This window comes from Triticum urartu, chromosome 7A (genome assembly GCF_056163025.1).
Source record: "Triticum urartu cultivar PI428250 chromosome 7A, HENAU_Tu73, whole genome shotgun sequence".
Lineage (NCBI taxonomy): Eukaryota > Viridiplantae > Streptophyta > Magnoliopsida > Poales > Poaceae > Triticum > Triticum urartu.
The window spans coordinates 627,859,740-627,880,813 of NC_141879.1; the positions used below are offsets into that span (position 1 = coordinate 627,859,740).

Below are 21,074 nucleotides of genomic sequence, written 5' to 3' on the forward strand. Positions count from 1 at the left end.
GTACATCCAGGAGTGCATTAACCTAGAACATGATGCATTGCCAATCAAGCTTGCAGACAGCGAGGTCTCCATCACGTCTCGTCATCACAGGGGATGACAAGAGGACCACCATCACAACGAACTGATCAGTTCCGTCATCACAAACATACATGAGGGTGACATCTGGGCGTTCTACTTGAGACGCAAGACAAGGCGTACTGTTAATGATCGCGCCTATCGCTTATAAATATAATCCATGTATATCGTGCTCTTGTATATTGAACCTTCTACCTCTGTGCCTTGCTTTACTTCTGATCATCTAGACATCAACATGGTACCTGTGTGTTCGTGTGTGTTCATCACCGTGATTAATATCCTCCCTTTCACTCCTACAGTCGATACATTATAATTTTTTACGGATGGCCAATCATTACTTTCAAGCTTATGTGTGTAACAGGTATGGTGGCCTATTTAGTAGCGCACCATAACGCCTCAGGAGGCGCCACCCGGTGGCACCCTAGCCACTAGTACGGAATATTAGTGACTAACCGTGTGACAGGTATAGGTAGAAGATAGCCCATGGCTGCTCCAGGGGTGAGGAGATCGTTAGTGAAGAAGGACAACAACAAGGCCATGTAGATGATAACAGCAAGCTACCGGCACAACCCTTCACGATGGCCGGTGGTGGTAGGCGATCTTCTGAACCCTTAGCGCTTCTTTAGGATCGGCAATTGAGCCTTTTGGGAGCCTTACTTGTACGTAATCATCATCTTTGTAAGGGGACACATACCTCCCTTATATATCTGGGCGCTAGGGAACAGGGACCGAAACCAAAACATTGGTTTGGCACCTCCAATCATGGTGCACTTTCTTATGGGAAGGAGACTTTTTCTCCCCTTAATTTCTCTCAGTTTGTTACACTGAGATCAACTCCAATATTCTCCCTCTTGATCGAAAGGTTAATAAACATCATAAGCCCATTTTTCATAGAAATAAAGTGGGGTACGTAAGGCAGTAGGAGGAGAGGTGGATGTAGCATTGGCAAATGAGTGTGGAAAGAAGAGGCTAGTGGGAAGGTAGGTGAAGTATGGTATCGGGAAGATCTTTTCATTATTCAACACTATGAAGTCGACAAATGTAAATGGAAGGTTGATGCATTTTCATAGTAGACCTTGTAATACTTTTTTAGAAGAATAATATTCGCTTGAGTTGAGGAAGAAGGAGGGTTTGTTTTTCTTCGAAAATGGAGAATCTCTTGAGCAATAAGAATGTAATGGCGTACTGCGAGTTGTGATGTGGGATTTAGTACAAAGGGTGTTATATTTGTGACCAGTATCGACTTTTTCATAATTATTATTTTTTGAATCATGCTTGGATGGTCGCAATTTTTTTTCCTTAGCTACCATTGACCAAAACATATAGTAAAAAAAGAACCCTGGCCAGACCACAAAATATTGAGCGACCAACTTTTCTATGAGATTTTTTTTTGAGCAATTTTTTTATGAGATTGGACTGGGCTCCAACGAAACACACAGAAAGAAAGACCCGACCAAGCCAGCCCAATTTGTCTCTGACCAGCCCATAGACAGGCAGACCGCGAGTGACGAGGCCCAAAGTTCCCTTCTCCGGTCGGTGTAGCCAGGGAAAAAGCGGCAGCGCGGCTCTGCTCCGGCGTTTCAATAGTTCGCCTCGCGCCGCCGCGCCGGCTCCCGCGAAACACCGCGCGTTTCCGAAACTAGCCACCGTCGAACCGCGGCGTGCCGCAAAAAGCGTGCATCTCGCCGGGCGCCGTCTCCCAGAACACCGCTCGCCACGCGCCGTGCCGCGCGGGCGATGCCGGCATGGTGCACCTCGCCAGGCCGCGTCCCCCGCCCGCGCTGCTCCCCCGCGCGCCGCGGCCGCCGCTCTCCGCCGCGCTGCCGCTGCCCCTCCTCCCTCCTCCCTCGCTAGCCTCGCTCCTCCTCGCGGCCGTCGACTCCTCCCCGTCCCTCCGGCACCTCCGCAGCCTCCACGGGCTCCTCGTCCGCCTGCCGCTCCCTGCCCACTCCCTCCCCTACCTCCTCTCCCGCCTCCTCCGCCAACTCGCCGCCCTCCCGCCCCCGCACGCCCCGCTCCCCTACGCGCTCTCCGTCTTCTCCGCGCACGCTCCCCCGGACCCGTTCCTCGCTGCCGCGCTCCTCCGCTTCGCGCTCCTCACGCAGCCGCCGCTGAGCCCCTTCCGCCTCTTCTCCCGCCTCCTCCGCATCCCCCGCGGCGGGCTCCCCTTCCTCCCGTTCGCCTTCTCCCCGCTCGCCAAGTCCGCCGCGGCCGCGCGCTCCCAGCCGGCCGTCCAGGCCGCCCACGCGGTCTCGATCCTCCTCGGCGGGTTTGATAAGCACCGGTTCGTTGAGAACTCGCTGATCGGCGCTTATGTCACCTGCGGTGACGTCGGTGCCGCACGGAAGGTGTTTGATGAAATGGTGGTGAAGGATGTCATTTCCTGGACGAGCATTGTGGTGGCATACTCCAAGAGCGGCGATATGGGTTCCGCAGAGGAGGTGTTTGCGCAGTGCCCGGTGAAGGACATGGTGGCATGGACAGCCATGCTAACTGGGTACGCTCAAAATTCCATGCCAGTGAAGGCATTGGAAGTGTTTGATCGGATGGCCACCATTGGCATGGGCATTGACGAGGTCTCATTGACGGGTGCAATCTCAGCTTGTGCTCAGCTTGGCGCGGTGAGGCGTGCTGCCTGGGTTCAGGAGATCGCAGAGAGGAATGGCTTTGGGCAGAATGTGGTTGTCGGGTCAGGGTTGGTGGATATGTATGCCAAGTGCGGACTAATTGATGAAGCACGCAGTGTTTTTGATGGGATGCAGGAGAAGAATGTGTACACATATAGCTCAATGATTGTTGGCCTCGCCTCTCATGGGAGGGCTAAAGAGGCAATTGCTTTGTTCAAGGACATGGTTAGGAGGGCCGATGTGGTGCCCAACCATGTGACCTTTATAGGGTTATTGACAGCTTGCAGCCATGCAGGGATGGTCAGAGATGGGCGCTTCTACTTTGCACAGATGAAGGACAAATATGGGATATTGCCATCTGCAGATCACTATACTTGTATGGTCGATTTGCTTGGTCGGGCTGGATTGGTGGACGAAGCTCTGGATCTTGTGAGGTCAATGACCGTGGAGCCTCATGGTGGTGTGTGGGGAGCGCTGCTTGGGGCTTGTCGGATCCATGGGAATACTGATGTTGCCAAGGTTGCAGCTGAACATCTATTTAAGCTTGAGCCAGAGGGTATAGGGAACTACGTGCTGTTATCGAATACACTTGCATCAGCAGGAAAGTGGGATGAAGTCTCAAAGGTTCGGAAACTAATGAGAAGCCGGGGGCTGAAAAAGGATCCTGCTGTGAGCTCGTTTGAAGGCAGAGATGGTTTGGTCCATCAGTTCTTTGCTGGTGACAATTCTCATCCAAGGACCAATGAAATAAAGAAGGCATTATTAGAGCTAGCTGCGAAATTGAAGCATGCTGGTTATGTGCCAATCCTGACGTCTATTGTTTATGATGTGAGTGATGGAGAGAAAGAAAGGCTGTTAATGGGTCACAGTGAGAAACTTGCTCTGTCGTTTGGATTGCTGACTCTTGGATCTAGATGCACAATTCGAATAGTAAAAAATCTAAGGATCTGCGAGGATTGCCATTTGTTTATGCAACTTGCCTCAAGAGTTGAGCAGGCTGAGATTATAGTCAGGGACAATATGAGATTCCATCATTTCAAAGATGGAGAATGCTCATGTGGTGGATTCTGGTGAAAGAAGAAAAGCAACAATAGTTCAACAAAATATGGCAGGACAGGAACTTGATTGATTAATGTTGCATGTAATAAATTGTTTATTTGGCTTGTTTCTTGAGCATTGACACCCAATATTAAATAGCAGGATAAGCTAACTTCAGTGTGCAACATCTGGTTCAAGAGCAGTTTTGGCTTGGCTAATTTGCTACGATTTGTTACATGATGCAGACCTAAGCTGGCAATGTTTGGGTTATAAATAACCTGGGTGTTTGATCACAAAAGGTCCCATATTTATTTTGCAGAATGCTACTTTAACTTACATTGGATGATGCAGATAAACAAAGCAAATGCAAACGGCGAAACACTGCCCACGGTGTACGTTAGCAAGAATTTCTTTTAGAGCATTGGTGGACATAACTATTGCAGGAGGACAGAAGTCAGGTCATTTCCTACTTGCTAATGTCTGTCATTCTGGATTATGGGGAGGACAAATAAGAAATGAATTGCTGCCAATACTTTGCTATCTTGGTGTTACATTAATGTGCTCCTAGCAAAGTCCTTGTGCTTGACAGCCTGAGAAGCTCTAGAATTCCGCATACAAATTACTCATGACTGAGGTATAGTTCAGACCAAAATTTGAGGCCAGCATGTCAAGGAGATATGATATGCTATGAGATAGCTTGGAAGTGTTAACATTTGCTTCTTGCACCATGAAACCAACTGATCTGGGATGCCAATTGGTTGTCAACTTCTCATCGATGCTGACCAGAAGGGTTTCTTTCCCTGCTGTCGGAGAAGAGCCAGTGTGGTGCTTTTGTTGCATTTGAACTGGGGGCAATGCTTAGTTTGAGATCGAGATCACCTTCCATAGAAACACTCCAACTTTCACCTTCAACTGATTTACTGCTTTCTGGTCTTCTTTCTTGGCTTCTTGAAGTTTCTTCGTCGAAGAGGTTTAAGCATGACACTGGCTTGCATTCTTGAAGAAACGACTGTTCGGGTAATTGCCTAGTATCAGAGTACTGTGCGTTTCCAAGACAAGCAGATTGACTAGTCTCTGACGTACAAGAGCTATTCTTGAGGTTTGGCCTGTGGCCCTGCACCATTTCTCGAGTATCTTCTGTTCTGAGTTGGAAACTGTGCTCACCACGTAATTCAGCCATCAGTGCTTTCTGTACCCTGTATAGCCGATGCAGTTCATGCACCTGACGCAAGAAAACAGGAATGTAAAACTCTGAGTTGCAGAATGACAAGACAATCACAGAACAGTAGTAGTTGGTTTTCAGGTGAATGACTATGCAGGTTAACAGCACCATGCACTGCATTATATCATGAAGGTAGAACACATGTTAATTATTCTCGTTGATGACTGCAAACGTATATTGCAAATTCAAGAGTCTAAAGATCTATTCTGGTATTTGAACTTTGAGTTGCTCACTTTTGATCTTTCCCAATCTCAATGCTCTATATATGTCTTGTAAATCTGGTGCTTTATGCGACGATGAATTATGAATAACAAAACTACTTGTTACCTGTTGCCTGAAGACCTCATCATGTTCCATGATTGTTCTCCGAAGTGATTCCTTGCTGTCGTGTTTGGAATACCTGTCCATTATATCTGCCAAGATGTCGTTCAAAAGCTCTCCTCCACTAGCTTTCAGCAATATTTTGGCTAGTTTCTGAACAGAACCTCTACTTTCTAGCTCTCTAATGATGGTTATTCCTCCTTTCTCCAACAGGGCAAAGAGGATTCTATGAGTACAAAACAAATCAGTAGCCATTCCTGAAACAGTCAGATAGAAAGGTCAGACTCGTCACCAATATTGTCTGCATGGTAAGTGAATTATCACATAAAATTTTAAACTGCAACCAGAGTTTAATTCTACGATTTGCAAGGCAGAGTAATTATCACATGCTTGACTGCAGAGATAGAGGGAAATCAGCCGATGCTGGATGCTGGGCCAATACAGCATCGCGAAATCAAACATAGAGCAGCAATTCACATGAAGATTCACTCACCTGAAAATCGGCGACTCATGCTGCGGCTGCCTATCTCGCATCTTCACTCTCCTCTGGACTTCGGTTATAGCTCATGAGCACCGGGAACCTCCACACACCAGCAAGGGCACTGACGACGGGCGCAAGCTCTCCTCAGCACCCATTACTCATTTCGCAGCTGCGGATGGCGGCCGAGCATGGGAGAATTGCGAGGGAGAAGAAGCTCTGGAATCTGGATGCAGCAGCAGCAAGGCTCCCTCTCCTCCTCATGCTCATGGAGCAGACCGCATCCTTTTGTAGGAATAACAATAGGCGAGCCAACCAAAAGGGGAGGAAAGGCAGCAATGCAAAGGCTCGAGACAGGCTGTGCGATGGCTAAGCAGCAGCAGGAGCAGGATGCAGGGGCAGCAACGAGGCAAAAGCCGAGGATTTGAGATCGTTGGCAGGAGGCAGAGGTATTTGTTTATAACAAACAGGGGAGGCTCAGCTCAAGGAAGGAAGGATCAGGGAAGCGCGGCGGCCAATGGGACGGCCAAATCTCGCTGGTTTAATGAAACAAGGAGGCCAACCTACATGCATGTGGAGTAGATATTTCACGCAGGGCTTGCCGGGACTAAAGATACCAAGGTGTTTTCAAATCGCCACCCCCCACCCCCCACCCCCACTCTGATATAGGATAAGCGAGGCCAGACATATCTTCACATGTTTGCAGTTTGTAGTAGATCTGCAGATACCGTGGGCCCGCGGCAAGGAGTTATCCTGGCCTGCTGCTGCTGTCCTTGGTAGTAGTCGTCGTCGCAGTCCCGACCCTGGGGCCTGCCCACCAGTACAACAACCTCTGAAGAAAAGTAAACCTCCGTTTGAGCTTCGTCTATGTGAGTTGCAAGGCCTTCCTAACTTTGTGTTTTTTTAACCCTGGACAGGTTGTTGTTGTTGTTGCTGCTGCTGTGCTGCTGCGGCATGTTCGATGCCTGCCTTCCCAGGATTCTAGGACGCCCGTATCTCAAACTCAGCCTTTGTTAATCACATGATTGCACCGACAAGGTACTAAACTAACCTCCCCTGTTCATCTAAATTGCGCTTGGGTTGACTTAACAGTAGCTAGGCTGTTCAATGATCAGTTCGTGATTTGATTTGGGGTCCAGATTCCATATGGTTTGACTTTTCTTTGTTATTTCTGCGCCCTCCCTCGCCTTGATGGATCCACGCCTTGATTTAAGGCAGTCTCGATCATATATGATATGAACACTTGAACTGTTGAACAGCATCCCGAGCTAAGCACCAAGATTTTTTTGGGAACGGCTTAATCTGGAGTTTTAATACTATAGTATGTTTTCTTCTCCTTCAGATATGCTAGTGGTACATACATACATAGGACGGTAGCACAGTACAACGTAGGATAAGATTGCGCTGCCCATCACTACTCGGCTGTCCGAGAATCCTATGTCGACAACTCACCACAACTTAATGCCGGGGCCGGCCATGTTACTTTCTATCCACTCTAACCCCGAACTGCATTCTTTTCTCGTGCACCCTTTTTCCACCAAAGAAGGGATTCTGGATATCAGACTGTCACTGTTCCGAAAAGGATTTGCACTTGGACACATACGGCATGATCAAACTGCTGACCCTGTCTCGTGTTTTTCAGTTCGTGTTCATTGATGAGCCCAGTCTTGTTGGTTAGGCTCTCAATCATACGCGCCGCTGGTCTTAATTCGTGTGATTGCGTCCGTAGAATGAATGGAGTTGGGACTTGACATTCTACTGTACTATGACACGAGGTGGGAATCTAACAGACATTTCTGTGCAGGAGCCCCCATGCCATATGCCCAATATCAGACAAGCAAAATATCTGATATGGAAAGGAACTTCGCAACGTCATGGCCTCACGGCCATCCACGTACCACTCAGGGTCAGACAGGCAGCATCAACTTCCGGATAACTTCGGGAACAAATCTACTGGCCCTTGTTGCGCTCCCAGTCCCAGACAAGATATTCGATGGTTCCTTTCACGAGAGACTAGGCACGGGCGGCCAACTTGCGCATAACTAAAGGTACAAACAAGCATATTTATTCATGAAATGCTCGATTTCCTTGACAATTCCTCTAACGCACACACACATATCATCTGTCGTGCTACGATGCGCCTCCATGGACCGTCGGTAACCGCATTTTTCTCCGTCGACGCATCGAAACGCGGCGGCTTCTTTCCTTTTCTCGAAAGAGAAAAAGGAAATTCTCTAGCCAGCCCATGTGTCCGCCCGTGGCGCGCAGCTGATCTCCTGCGTGTTCTCGAAAAAACAAAAGCCAGGTGCTCATGGGCGGAATTGACCATGTGACTGATGCTACTGCTGGTGGGAGAGCTTGGAGATCTGGAGAATCAGGCGTGGGAGAGAGAGGGGGGGGGTTCGGGGAGGACACCAAATAAGGAGCAGCACCAGCGGGCAGCGGCCAAATAATGGCGAGGCGACTGTCGCGCTCGCCCCGGAGGCCCGCCCGACAGGCTACCTGCCGCCGATCCCTTTCCTCGCTGTCTTCGTCGTCCGGGCAATCTCTTAATGAGCTTACTGCGTGTGCGTGCGTCTGTGTGCGCGCTTGGTGGCCAGCACAAACAACGTCAAACTGGCTGGACGGACGGATCACATGGACCACACCACGTACACCACACCACCACCCCGTGGCAACCCTGTCCCGGTCGGTGTTCACATACGTCCTTGGATGCTCCCGGGTTTGGGCATAGATTATTGGTGGCCTTTTGGACCTTTCCCGGCCTAATTTTCTGCTGGCTCCTCGCTTGGGAGTGGATCGCAAAGTGGGTTTCAGGGCGTGGTGATATGGGTATCTTATCTGTGACCGTCGTCATGCAATGCTTGATGGTTCCCTTTAACTCTCTACTCTGAGAATGAGTGCTCAACCTTTTTGCAGACAGAAAAAAACTGTAAGCGCATCAATGATTTGGTCTAGTTTGAGATGGACTGGGTTCCGCCATTTTTTGCGCTTTACACATACTGCACAGTGAAAAACTGCTTTTGTGCAAAGACAGGATGCAGTTCTTTTAGGGATTTGTTTTGCAGAGTCTAGACGCCTCTTTTCTTACCTTTTTCTCTTTTTTTCTTCTTTTTTTTGAGAATCAGACGCCTCTTTTCAGTAGGCTTTTCAGTTCGATCATGGGCCCTAGGCCCCGGAGACGATGGGCCACATTAGGCCCAACGAACCTTCACCTTGGTGAAAGGTGAACCACATCCTCTCCAGAAGCGAAAAGGAACCACGAACGGGTGAGCCTGCCTACGGCTGGCTCGACATCCACGACACACTCCCCACGCAAACCCCTCGCACCTAGTAGCAAGCAAAATCGGCTTCAGATGAGGCTCTACTCGCCGAATCTCCGGCAAGCCGCCGCAGGCCCCGGCGCCGGGGCTGGCGTCACCAACGCCCCCTTTGCAGCAGCTCTCGGCAAGGTGCGTACTTCCACCCACCGCACCCTCTTATTTTCAAACCATTTCCTCTTCCGCTGCTGCACCGACCGATCCTACTTGTGCTGTTGTGCGTAGAGTTCTTCGAGCTCCCTTATTCATGGCCGTCTCAGCTTCGGCCACGCGTCACTGCAGACACCGAACCACCGCACCAAGAGAGCAGGTGCGCGCACAAAGGAATCCAACTACAGCAACATAGTACTTGCTAGAATTGTAGGATTAACCATGCGTTGATTGATTGATACCCGAAGGGTGGGCGGTGCGGGTGCTTCCCCTGACGGAGGAGAACGTGGAGAGGGTGCTGGATGAGGTGCGGCCGAGCCTGATGCGGGATGGAGGCAACGTGGCCCTGCACGAGATCGACGGCCTCGTCGTCGTGCTCATGCTCCAGGGCGCCTGCGGCTCCTGCCCCAGCTCCACCATGACGCTCAAGATGGGAATCGAGTCCCGCCTCCGTGACAAGATCCCCGAGATCCTTGAGGTCGAGCAGATCCACGACACCGAGACCGGGCTTGAGCTCAACACAGAGAATGTCGAGAAGGTCAGCCACATGCTTGCCTGCTCACTCACTGATCAATGCTCCATTGTGCATGCCACTTGTCTCTTTTCTGAGCCTGTAAATTTCTGTTACAGCATAGGTAGTTTGTTGAACAAAAATGCATTTTTTATTGATCAAACTGTGAATCTGAAGTTTGTCCAATGTTGTAGCTGCTAGATGAGATCAGGCCGTACCTTTCCGGCACCGGAGGTGGAAGCCTTGAGCTTGTTCAGATTGACGGTTTCGTCGTCAAGATTCAAATCAGTGGACCTGCAGCAGGTGTAATGACAGTACGTGTAGCTGTAACCCAAAAACTGAGAGAGAAAATACCATCGATCCTGGCTGTTCAGTTGACAGAGTAGAGACATAAATTCAGTTGTGCATCAATCAAAGGAAGACAATATTCAGCTTTGTGATTACGTTTCCATGTCAGTACTTCAGTCTTTTAGTTCTAATGAATCACTGCAGTGAAATACTAAACATACTAATACAGTTGTTATGTACAAGAATTATGTGGCTGGGAGAGAAGAAAACTCATTTCACCGTTAAATCTGAAAGGTATAGTTCAACAAAACTTTCGACCATTGTTACAACAGTGACAACACTTTCAGACTTCCAGTGCATTCATTCCCATGGCAAAGGCTATGCAAACATTTTCTGCAGACCTGGAATCTTCAGTTTCTCTAGTGGCACCTGGCTCCACAAAAATTCCTTCTCAGTGTCTCAAACTCTTTATCAACTCAAAGATTCTCCAATCTACATATATTTCTCTCAAATTGGCGGCTTGGGGCCATCTTTTATTCCCTGTTTGTCCCAGTCAAAGCGAGTTAGGTCATTGCAAGCCTATCTCTTTATTCCCTGTTTGCCCCAGTAAAAGCAAGTTTGTTCTTTGCAACAGCCAACAGTTCACCCTCGACATCAGAGGGTATAAACAGAGACCTTTGCTTAAACCACGCAGGCTTGGAAATTTTACATTGTCCAAGAAATAAACACGTTTCTTTTCAAAAGGGACCACAAGAGGGTTGATAGCTTCACGCAGCTTCTTCTTCAGTTTGATGCTCCTCCAATTGGGTTGCCTTCATCATTTGCCTAATCTCATCAATCTTCCCAAACTCCCGCTTCTTCTTCAAAAACCCTTCCAAAACCCTGAATGCGCGCTCTGTAGGTGCCATTCCCATCTCAACCAGCTCCCGGAAGCACCTATATGCTTCACCAACCACATCTCTGCAGCATAAACCGGTAACCAGAACATCCAATGCATGCCTATGAGGTACACATCCTTTCCCGATCAGATAATCCCACAGCTCCAGCCCAAGATCCGGTCGCCCATTCTCGCAGAAGACTTTCATGAGCAGCATTGTCGTCCTGGTTCTTGGCATGAACCCTGAGCCAATCATCTTGCTATATATCTTCCAGATCCCCTCTAAGTTACCAGCCCTCTGGAACCCACAAAGCATCGTGTTGTAGGTGACATCGTCCAGACCAAAACCCTTCTGCTCCATCTCGCCCATGAGCGCCATCCCGGACTGCAAATCCCTTGCCCTCACATAGGCCCCCATGAGCGCATTGTGAGCTCCACGGTCCGGAGTCACTCCGCACTGCTCCATTTCGTCAAACAGCCGACGTGCACGGGCCGCGTCCCTCACAATCCCAGCTCCGTATATCAGCGTGGTGAAAACCTGCAGCGTCGGCTTGCAGTTCTCCCTCTTGCGCATTTCGTCGAGCAGCTGGAGGGCGTCCAGAAACCTGCCTTTCTTGCAGTAGGCGTCCATCCTCACGCAGTAGGACACTGCATCCGGGACGAAGCCGCGCAGCACGGCGTCATGGTAGAAGAGGTCGAGCGCCTGCGCGTGGCCGGCCTCCTTGAACCCGAGCAGCAGCGTGTTGAAGGTGCGGGTGTCGGGCGGGTACGCGTCGCAGTACCGGTGGAACAGCGCGCGCGCCTCGGCGACGCGTCCGCGGGCGCAGAAGACGCGGAGCAGCGCGTTCAGCTCGGCGGCGCCGAACGAGCGCCCCGCGCGCGCCCAGACGGCGGCGGCGCACTCGAAGCGGCTGACGGCGGCGGCGAAGGACGCGCCGGGGGCGGAGGCGCAGAGCGCGGTGGAGAGGATGACGGAGAGGGCGGGCACGGAGAGGAGGTGGGGGTGGGTGGACGGGAGCGACTCGAGCAGCTGGAAGGAGTGGTGCGCGTAGCGGCGGGAGCGCGCGAGCAGGCGGAGGAGGACGGGGAGGGAGCTCTCCGGGACCGGGAAGTGGGGGAGCTCCAGCAAGCGGCGGAACAGGGAGAGCGCCGGGAGGGGCGGCGAGTGGGAGAGCAGGAGGTGGGAGAGGAGCGGCGTGAGGAGGGAAGGCGAGGAGGGCAGGATGGCGGTGATGAGCGGCGGGATCGCCGGCGCGTGCGTGAGGAGGAGGCGGGCGAGGTGCGAGACGGTCGGGGCGAGGAGCCGCTGGGCAGCGCGCGGCGGCGGCAGCTGGTTGGGCATGGCCGCGAGGCGCACCGGTCTCCGAGCTCCGGGGGAGGAATTTGACAAACGGAAATGATAATTGGTTGACGTTCGTCAGGAACGATTTTCCAGCGAACTATGTGGGAACCTTTGAATTTGGTGGCACGAATCTTAGGGCATCTCCACTCGTTGGCCTCCCCAGGAGCCAAATTTTCAGCTTCCTGGGGTGCGCCGGCAGATATTTTGCGCTGGGGGTGAGATTGTTCACAGCCGTGCCTCCACCCACGTCTCATTCAGCGGACGCGTGGCGGCAGAAGCAGGCTCAGGGCCGCGCCCGGAGGCGTGCGGGTCGTTGCTTCCCGACGACGACGCCGACTGCTTCCTGACGACGACGCCGCCGCCGCCGACGGCTGCTACCCTCTGCGTGGACGACTTCTGCGTCTCGCCGGCCTTCCGCGGCCGCTTCCGCCGCGACGTCCCGCAGCTCGTGCGTCCGCCACGCCGGGCGACGAGGAGGAAGCAGGGCGCGCGCGTCTGCCCGGCGTCCAGGAAGCAGGGCGCGGCGCCGTCCGCCACGCGACGAGGCAGGGAGGAAGCAGGGCGCGGCGCCGTCAGCCACGCGACGAGGCAGGGAGGAAGCAGGGCGCGGCGCCGTCCGCGCCGCGACAAGGCGGGGAGGAAGCAGGGCGCGGCCAGCCCGTCCGCCATGCCGGCCACGCCGGACTCGGCGAGCGGCGACAGGGGCGTGCTCCTGGGCTGGAGCTCGACCCCAACCCGTCGGTAGCATGGACGGGGGAGCGGAGGAGGCTGCCGCGGCGAGCACGTCGTGCTGCGGGAGGTGCCCGCGTACCTCCTCAACCACGACCTCTGCGACAACCGTGGCGTCCATCCAGCGCTTCGTGGCTCACCACTATGACGCCGGCGAGCTTGGCCGCCGCCGCCGAGGACGGAGAGGAGGAGAAGGAGGAAGGGGGGGCGCCCGACACGCCACGCCCCACGCGCCGCCCGGCCTCCCGCCCTGGCCGCCGCCAGTCGTGCCCGTGCGAGGGGCTGGTGCCGCCCGTGCGTGGCTCGTCGTGGCCGGGGCCGCCTGTGGCCGACGCTCTCGAGGCCTCCTCCTCGTTCATCTCCAGGTCGCCGGCGAAGCCTCAGCCATCCGAGGCCCCAGTCCCACCAGCGCTTGAGCGGGCCGCCCGGGAACTCGGCGGCGAGCGACGGCGCCGACCGGGTCCGCCGGAACGCCCACTCGGCGGACACGGAGGAGATGGGCTGGATCTTGCGAGGATGGTGGCCATGGCGCCCAAGCGAGGAGGAAGGAGATGGTCCGCGAGCCCTGCCCCGGCCATGCGCGCTGTGTGGAAGGAAAGGGAGAGGAGAGGAAAAAGAAAATAAAGAAAGGGGAGGAGAGAGGAGAGAGGGGCTGACGAGTGGGCCTGTGCATGCAAAAGTCATCTGCCGGCGTCCCCAGCTGCCCCCCGGAGGGCTGGGTTTGGGGTGATAGCGCCGGCCGTAAATATCGCGAAATCCGGCGAAAAACGTGTCTCTGGGGTCCGAGTGGGCGTTTTTTTTGCCCGCCGGCATCCAAAAAGTGCCTTGGGGAGGCTTCCTGAGGGGCGGCTGGAGATGCTCTTAGCGCATGTCTCCTGCCACATCACAGCATCGAGCAGTTGTTCGCTTTGAACGAGAACCACGCGAAAGAGGGCGCCGAAGTACCCTCTCACTCACTTGCTCCGTAGATTCCCCCTCCCTACTCTTTTATCCTCATCTCCATCAGGCCGGCAGTGCGGGGGAGAGGTCGTCCGGGACGAGATGGCAGCCTCCTCGCTCGACATGCACCTCAACGGCTGAATCGACGACGAGGCAAGCTGGGTCACCGGGGAGGCTACGGCGAGCAAAGCTGCCGCGGCGACGACGGGCGCGGCGGTCTTGTCATGAGGACGCGAAGCGGTGGATCTCATATGGCCACCGACTCTCGAAAGGAAGCAGGCGCTGCGCCGCTAGTTGGCCCCTGCTCATATTTGTTTCACCACGCCATGAGCTGATTTAAACCGGAAATGCTGTTGTCTACTTTTTGTTTGTTTTGCACTCGAAGAACTGATTTTTTACTGGAATGAAATTGAATTGAAATTGTGCGTGCTCAATCTTTTAGCACGTACAACCATTAAACTAGAGACCAAAGCAGAGCTCGACAAAGCAGAAAGAATCATGGTACGTCATCCTCCCTTGAAATGGAACTTGTGTCAAAAATTGTATTTTCAGTTGGCTGCAAATTTAAGAACGGGTTTTCTTCAACAACATGATCGGCAGAAGGGGCATATTTTCAACAGATGTGGCAGAGTACACGGCAAATCTCATAAAAAAGGGTTAGTTGGTTTGATCCAAAATTGCCAAGTTTTAGGGTAGCAAAACATTGGCTAGACATTTTTTGTCCACCAACTGGATTCTCAAAAAATCCATCATATCAATACAAAATCCAAGAACTCACAATCAAAGATTCAACATGAAAAGCACAACACCATGGTAAAAGACATTATTACTTTCAGCAGTAGTCATATATAGCACATATATAGCAATAGTCAGGCCATAGATCACCATACGAATCATTATAGTTCTATTACAAAAACTTCACTCTCAGATAGTCAGGTCAAAGAAGACCATACATTTAGTGCAAAAACTGGGGTACTGGGTAACTGTGCAAACAGGCGTGATGATCAAACCCCGGAGCAAATAACTTCAGATGTCATTGGAAACAACACCTGACAAATTACTTAAAACTGTCAGGCTAATGAAATATTAACTGCAGGAATGTAAACTGATCAAACCAGTAGGCTAGCAAACCTGATAAAAATATTGTGCATAGTGGCCCCGAGGTCTTCCTGGTCTACTTCTATGCTACATCCTTAGTGACAGCTGAAAATAATTCAGGAATCACACAGTATTTAGAAGAGCCTGCCCTTGCTTTTCATGCCATGAAAAAACTGAAGAGAAGTGAATATGAGAGTATTACTTGGTGATGGGTGGACAATTGTCATACCACCATAAGGGCATGTACAATGCATAGCCTCAAGATGATGCCTCGCATGCCATGTAGGATCGGATATGACGTAAAGTAGGTTCGGATAGGGAAGCGGGATCCTCTCCAGGAGGCGGGTGCTTGAACAGAAAAAGTGTGGTCCGGTGACAAAAGCTGAAAAGGTTGAGTGAAAAGTAGAGATGCATGTGTACTATACTCTTTATTTTTCTATTTCTTAATGAGGCCCACTAGTGATAGCTTGCATTGAAGAGAAAAAGTTAATATAGATGCCTCAAATTACTTTTTGTCATGAGGCATATGTATCCATATGCCACCATTGTACATGCCCTAACTCCCACTCTTAATGACATCAGCCCTGGCCATGGCATCGTTGTGCGGATGGAGCTTATTTGGACCCTTCTTTACACTGAGGTTTACAGCATCAGTGTGTGTCTCCTTCGAGTAAACTGTGTAAACAAACAAGCCATAAGATTGCAACATAATTCTGATATGCTTTTATAAGTTTGCTAACATACAATTCTGGAGCTCACTGAATAAAGCAATAGAAATCAACAAACAGATTATTCATTATTAAGAGCAGACTGAAACAGAAGAATGTAGCATTAGATATATTACACTGGCTCTCCAAACCGTCTCCAGGAAGTACGTTGACCCCTCCATACAGGTTAGCTGCAGACAAAATGCAAAACACATCATCAACGATCAACAAACATAAGATGTTGTTTGGTCCTAAATCGCTGTCCTTTTCAGCATGAGCTCAGAACTACAACGGCAATAAAGAAATGCTTGGAAAATGTGAACAGGTTGGTCTAATATTTTGGTTACATATGGTGCACCACTTTGAATATACTAATGGAGGATTTAAACTTTGCTGTAGTTTTTCCTGGAGCTAATGAAAGTTCCTCGTGTCGAGTCCAAACTAAGAGTTTTTGCTTTCAGAACTGCATTCTCAACACAGGTCCGTTGTCTTCCTCCACCAGTTAATTTACTTGGGTTATCTCACTTTCTCCATAACCTGCAGTTGTAATGCGATGTCTTGCGTTTTGTCAGGCAGATGAGCTAAGAACTAACTTACCCACCATAAATGATGCAACAAAAGAGGTACAATGTTGTATTATCTCTTTCTTCAGCAAATTTTTAACTTGTATGTATTCTTATACATTGACTGGTTTAATGTTCCATTTTGGGCAGGTGAAAAGAGTCACTGGAGTTACAGCAGATAATGCAGACCATTCTCACATTAGGGAATGCATTGAATCAAGGAACAGCTCAAGGTACCAAATCATTATAGAAAACTTGCATGGGATGCCTTTCGTTTAATAGCATTTTCTGATAAGGTGATGTGTTGAACAGGTTCTGCAGTTGGCTTCAGATTAGATAGTCTTCTTAAACTATCGGATACTCAAGCTAGGAACAATAAGATAACACTAATGCACTATCTATGCAAGCGCTGAAACATGGTTTTTCCTATACTGCTATGCGATCCTGTTGTGCTAGTACAGAACTACAGTAATTTACCTGAGCCTTTAAAGTTGGGAATCATGTATATTGTCGTAGTGTGAATACTTTATATAGGACTAAAGTGCACTTTCCAACCTAAACTCTAGCAGAGGTTTATTTTTCAGTGCTGAGCTGTAAAACCGTTTGAATATCAGCCTCAAACTATTGAAATACATGATGGTTTCGGTGCCAACTGCAGTCATGATTGCATATATGATATGCAGGAGATCAGTAGAGAAAATGATCTTACCATCAGAACACCTGGCCGTAGCCCTTTCTTCATTGCCTCTTGCGTTGTTTGAAGCCATTCCTAAAACAGATTTAATGGACAAGTTAGCCACTGCATGAACCAGTACTAAAAAGAGACACATGACTTAGATCTAAACTTCACATGGAAACTCGTCCATATGAACACATCCAAACCCTAGCAGACAGACGCATGAACCCTGCTCTATCATGGTGGTCTGGCATCGTTGTAAAATTTCTTTGTACGATTTTGATGTGTGGGCTTACTTGCTTCCATTGCAGAAATCAACATACTAAAAATATTCTACTCCTATGTATAACAGAACCAAAAAGCCATTTGATACCGAACAACCACCTCTAGCAAAGGAAGCAATCATGGCAATAAATTAAATTCAAAGGCTAATCATCTATGATCAATAGAGACTGGATCCGGACGCGAATCACAGAGCAATGCTGCGTTTGCAAATGGAATTCGGAAGGAACTCAACCTAGATGCAAACGCGAATCAGGAACTCAATCAGAACCCCGGATGCTAATCACATGGGACTCGTCGACCCCATCAAATCTAATGGCAGAACTAACCCAGATCTAGCGATTCCACGCCGATTCAAACGCTGAGACTAGCCATCGATCTCAGAGAAAGGGGATCGCGACTAACCTTCCTCCTGGTCCTCGACTTACACACGCGAGAAGAGCGCAGCGCAAGGGGGGAAGTGGAGCGCGGTGGCGTCTGTCGACGGAGAGAGGGGAGGAGAGGAGATGGGATAATGTGGGGTGGGCAATTTATACGGGAATTAACCTAATACCTGGCCATCTGCCCGTCGGATTGAGGGGGGGCGTGTGATCTAATGGAACGGGTTGTAATGGGCCGAAATGTATGTATCGCTGGAGTTTCAGTGGCTGCCCAAGGTGAAAGTACACGGATGAATACATGGGAAAACTTTTTTCAAACTGCCAAAAAATTCTGAAAAGAGTTTCATGCATACATCTTCACATTCTATGTGCACAGAAAGTTTCGCGGAAAAAACGACTTGTTCTTTGGCCTGTGCAAAAAAGACAAAATAATAATAATAATATTGTCGAACGCTATTTAAAAGTACTGAAATTTGTCTTTATCGCGGATGCAAAATAAAAAGATATATATTTTCATAAATCTTTGTGCCACGCACACATATTGCAAAGATGTATACGTGAAATTTTTAAAGAGATACTTTTCATAAATATATGTGGCACGCACACATATTGCAAAGATGTATACGTGAAATTTTTAAAGAGATATTTTTCATAAATCTTTGTGCCACGCACACATATTGCAAAGATGTATACATGAATTTTTTGACATTTTAAAACGCGTTTAAAACACATTTTTAAAAAGCGGGTTCATAAGCCCATGGGTTCTGGACGTCCCCACTCTACCCCAGATCTATATTTTAGACTTCCTTTTATTCGCATATTTTGCGTAGGACCTTGAAGGATTCGGCTACATTGGAATATTTATGGATGGATTGTTGGGATTCAAATCCTTAGAAAAATTAAAGTGCTTGGTTGATTCGTAGGATTGTAAAAAAAGTAGGAACTAAAAAAACACATATTAAAATGTCGGGTTTGACACATCTAGATGTGCCCTAGTTATTACACATCTAAGTGGCTCAATCAAACTAGAAAGAAAAAGAAAAAAAAGACAAAAGAAAATGCTTGCACAAATCTTAGTGTAAAATGAATGACATAGGATTTAGATATGCAATACTTAGAGCACATCTAGATGTGCTTTAGCAAAACTGCAAAAATCTCATGCCTGCTGGAATGTGGTAGGATTTGAGTCATATGAAGAATAAAGGTTTTTTCTAAGAGGTTGCAATGTATGCTAGATTCCCTATGTAATGTAGCACAAATGAAAGTTATTCCTTTAGGAAAAATTTCCATATGCCTCGTTCGGTTGTGCCCAACCCCGTCAGGATTGGGTAAAAGCTTCTCCGATCTTCATCGTTTGTCTATCTCCGTGTGCGACCAAATGATGGACCGCACCTAGGGAGTACGACGGGGTCATCTCTTACGCGGGTCCAGTCCATCGTGCTTAAACATGTTTAATCATCCAACACAAGGTTTTTGTGCAATCTTGTTCCTAACCAAACTATTACTCCCTCCATTCCTAAATATAAGTATTTTTAGACATTTCAAATGGACTATAATATACGGGTGTATGTAGACATATTTTAGAGTGTAGATTCACTCACTTTGCACCGTATGTAGTCACTTGTTGAAATCTCTAGAAAGACTTATATTTAGGAACGGAGGGAGTAGTAAAACTAGTTCCTTTTAAAAACCCTACTAAAACGTGTTTTTGTTAAACCTGGGCGTTAATTCCCTTTACCCAAACAACCACCAAGGATTGGTTTGCACTGTTTTGAACAACACTTATCGTCCACTCAAACCTCTTGGCACAAATTGTTTGCTCGTCGTTAACCTAAATTCACGTGGTTTCCTTTTCTTCTTTTTTTCGCATCAGTTCATGTGGTTTTCCTTTTTGTTCACATCAATTCATGTGGTTTCCTAACCCATCCAGGACGCCCTCTTCCAGTGTTGTTACAAACCTATGAACAAGAGAACCTAAAGATCCAACACTTTTGTTACGAAAAAAAACTTGAAAAAAAAGGGATTCAGGAGGCTGCTTTGGGCAATCCTTACTACAAACAGATAAAATAAATTGACGCCACGGTATAAATAAAATAATGACTATCCTGATTGGATCTAACAGTGTAGTTGTTTGATTTGATTCATGGATGGATACTCAAAGTCGGTAACTCACGCGAAGAAGCACGGATCATAGCAACGCAGGCAGCGTCGACGAAAGTGACCAATAATCCTCGGTAAAAAAACAAGTGAGCAACAAATAAAACTTGAGAAACGGAGACAAGAACGGGAACACAGACGGAAACCTTGCATCGTGCCGTGCTCCCCGTCGAGCCTGGCCGCGGATCCGCCCCATCAGCAGCCGCCCCTAGCCGGGTAGACCGCGCGATCTACGACGACGACGACGACGTGGTTGACCGGCCGTGCGATGCGCACAAACGGCCGGTGCAGCGCCCGACGAGCATCTCCTGATGGCTTCTTCGCCATGCCTTTCTCTCCTCGCCGGGAACGAGAACGAGATCACGATGAGAGGATGAGTCGAGGGGCAACGAGAGGGAGGGGGTGTGCGGGAGAGGGGAGCCTCGTTGAGCGGCGGAGGATTTATTTCTTTCCAGCTATAAAATACGCGTACGGTTTGCGTCTTGCAGATCTCGAGCCACCGTAATAGGATCCGAACGAATTTGTAGCTTTGCACGCCACTTGCGCGTCCGGGCCCACGCCGGCTGCGAGGTTGTCCGCCGCCCGCTAAAGGTCAACAATTCCGACAAGCAAAGGTGAGTACGGCGCGGTGCGCGCCTCCGTGTCACCTCACCTAGCGAAATACTAAGTAACACTGACATGTGGACACGGCGTACCGGCGGGCCCCGATCGCCGTGACTGTTTACGTACGCCGACAACTGTGGTAGCATGGCCATAATAGCGTAACGCGGAATCTTGCCGTCGAGTTACACGCAAGACGGAGCCAACCCCAAGCAACCGCAGCAACTAGCATGTGGGTCCCGATATCAGGTGGGACACAAACGGGACACTAATGGCTGGGTACGCCACGTCACCAATCCACGGGAACATTGTTGCGGTCGCACTAGACCGGAACTAGTATCATAGCAAGTATCATGCACCCACCGCTCTTATATTATAAGACGGAGGGAGCAGTAAAGACAAAGAAGACACCAGTATCAAAGCAATGATATTGTATTATATAAATGAGGTACTCATATGAGTCATCTAATAAAATTATAAGGGAGATCATATAATATATCAATCTATGATATTATGCGCTATAATCCTAGAGACAGCATCATGCATTATAATATCATATATACGTACATGATACTAACTTATGGTGATACTACCCACTAAAAAGGTCTGGAAAATGTTGTGCTTCTAATTTTCTTCCAACAAACTGGTTATAGTTTCTTGCAATGAATCTTCATTGCGTGATCGGCCAGAAGCT

General features: G+C 49.3%; 4 protein-coding genes and 1 long non-coding RNA gene across 6 annotated transcripts; 2 read left to right on the plus strand and 3 right to left on the minus strand.

The window, feature by feature from the left end:
- Nucleotides 1-1,557: 1,557 nt before the first annotated feature.
- Nucleotides 1,558-4,040, plus strand: LOC125524339 (Pentatricopeptide repeat (PPR) superfamily protein). The gene has a single exon (XM_048689405.2). The coding sequence runs from the start codon at nucleotides 1,821-1,823 to the stop codon at nucleotides 3,774-3,776; it is 1,956 nt and encodes a 651-aa protein (XP_048545362.2). The 5' UTR covers nucleotides 1,558-1,820; the 3' UTR covers nucleotides 3,777-4,040.
- A 209-nt stretch (nucleotides 4,041-4,249) lies between these two features.
- On the minus strand, nucleotides 4,250-5,917 carry LOC125524340 (uncharacterized). The gene is made up of 3 exons (XM_048689406.2): nucleotides 5,777-5,917; nucleotides 5,290-5,540; nucleotides 4,250-4,962 (listed from the first exon to the last, which is right to left on the minus strand). Exons 1-3 carry the CDS (start codon nucleotides 5,793-5,795, stop codon nucleotides 4,510-4,512), a joined length of 723 nt encoding a protein of 240 aa, XP_048545363.1. The 5' UTR covers nucleotides 5,796-5,917; the 3' UTR covers nucleotides 4,250-4,509.
- A 3,110-nt stretch (nucleotides 5,918-9,027) lies between these two features.
- On the plus strand, nucleotides 9,028-10,214 carry LOC125524341 (nifU-like protein 3, chloroplastic). Its single transcript, XM_048689407.2, has 4 exons — nucleotides 9,028-9,213; nucleotides 9,307-9,391; nucleotides 9,480-9,769; nucleotides 9,937-10,214. The coding sequence occupies exons 1-4, from the start codon at nucleotides 9,118-9,120 to the stop codon at nucleotides 10,126-10,128; spliced, it is 663 nt and encodes a 220-aa protein (XP_048545364.1). The 5' UTR covers nucleotides 9,028-9,117; the 3' UTR covers nucleotides 10,129-10,214.
- A 77-nt stretch (nucleotides 10,215-10,291) lies between these two features.
- Nucleotides 10,292-12,396, minus strand: LOC147960780 (Tetratricopeptide repeat (TPR)-like superfamily protein). The gene has a single exon (XM_087534559.1). It carries the CDS (start codon nucleotides 12,247-12,249, stop codon nucleotides 10,798-10,800), a length of 1,452 nt encoding a protein of 483 aa, XP_087390685.1. The 5' UTR covers nucleotides 12,250-12,396; the 3' UTR covers nucleotides 10,292-10,797.
- A 2,332-nt stretch (nucleotides 12,397-14,728) lies between these two features.
- Nucleotides 14,729-20,274, minus strand: LOC147960781 (uncharacterized). Of its 2 annotated transcripts, none has more exons than XR_015610267.1 (6): nucleotides 19,927-20,274; nucleotides 16,995-17,054; nucleotides 15,860-15,913; nucleotides 15,218-15,690; nucleotides 15,049-15,120; nucleotides 14,729-14,966 (listed from the first exon to the last, which is right to left on the minus strand). It is a non-coding gene; the product is annotated as an uncharacterized LOC147960781 (long non-coding RNA). The 2 variants fall into 2 exon arrangements; XR_015610266.1 differs by lacking the exon at nucleotides 19,927-20,274 and adding an exon at nucleotides 19,797-19,893.
- Nucleotides 20,275-21,074: the final 800 nt, after the last annotated feature.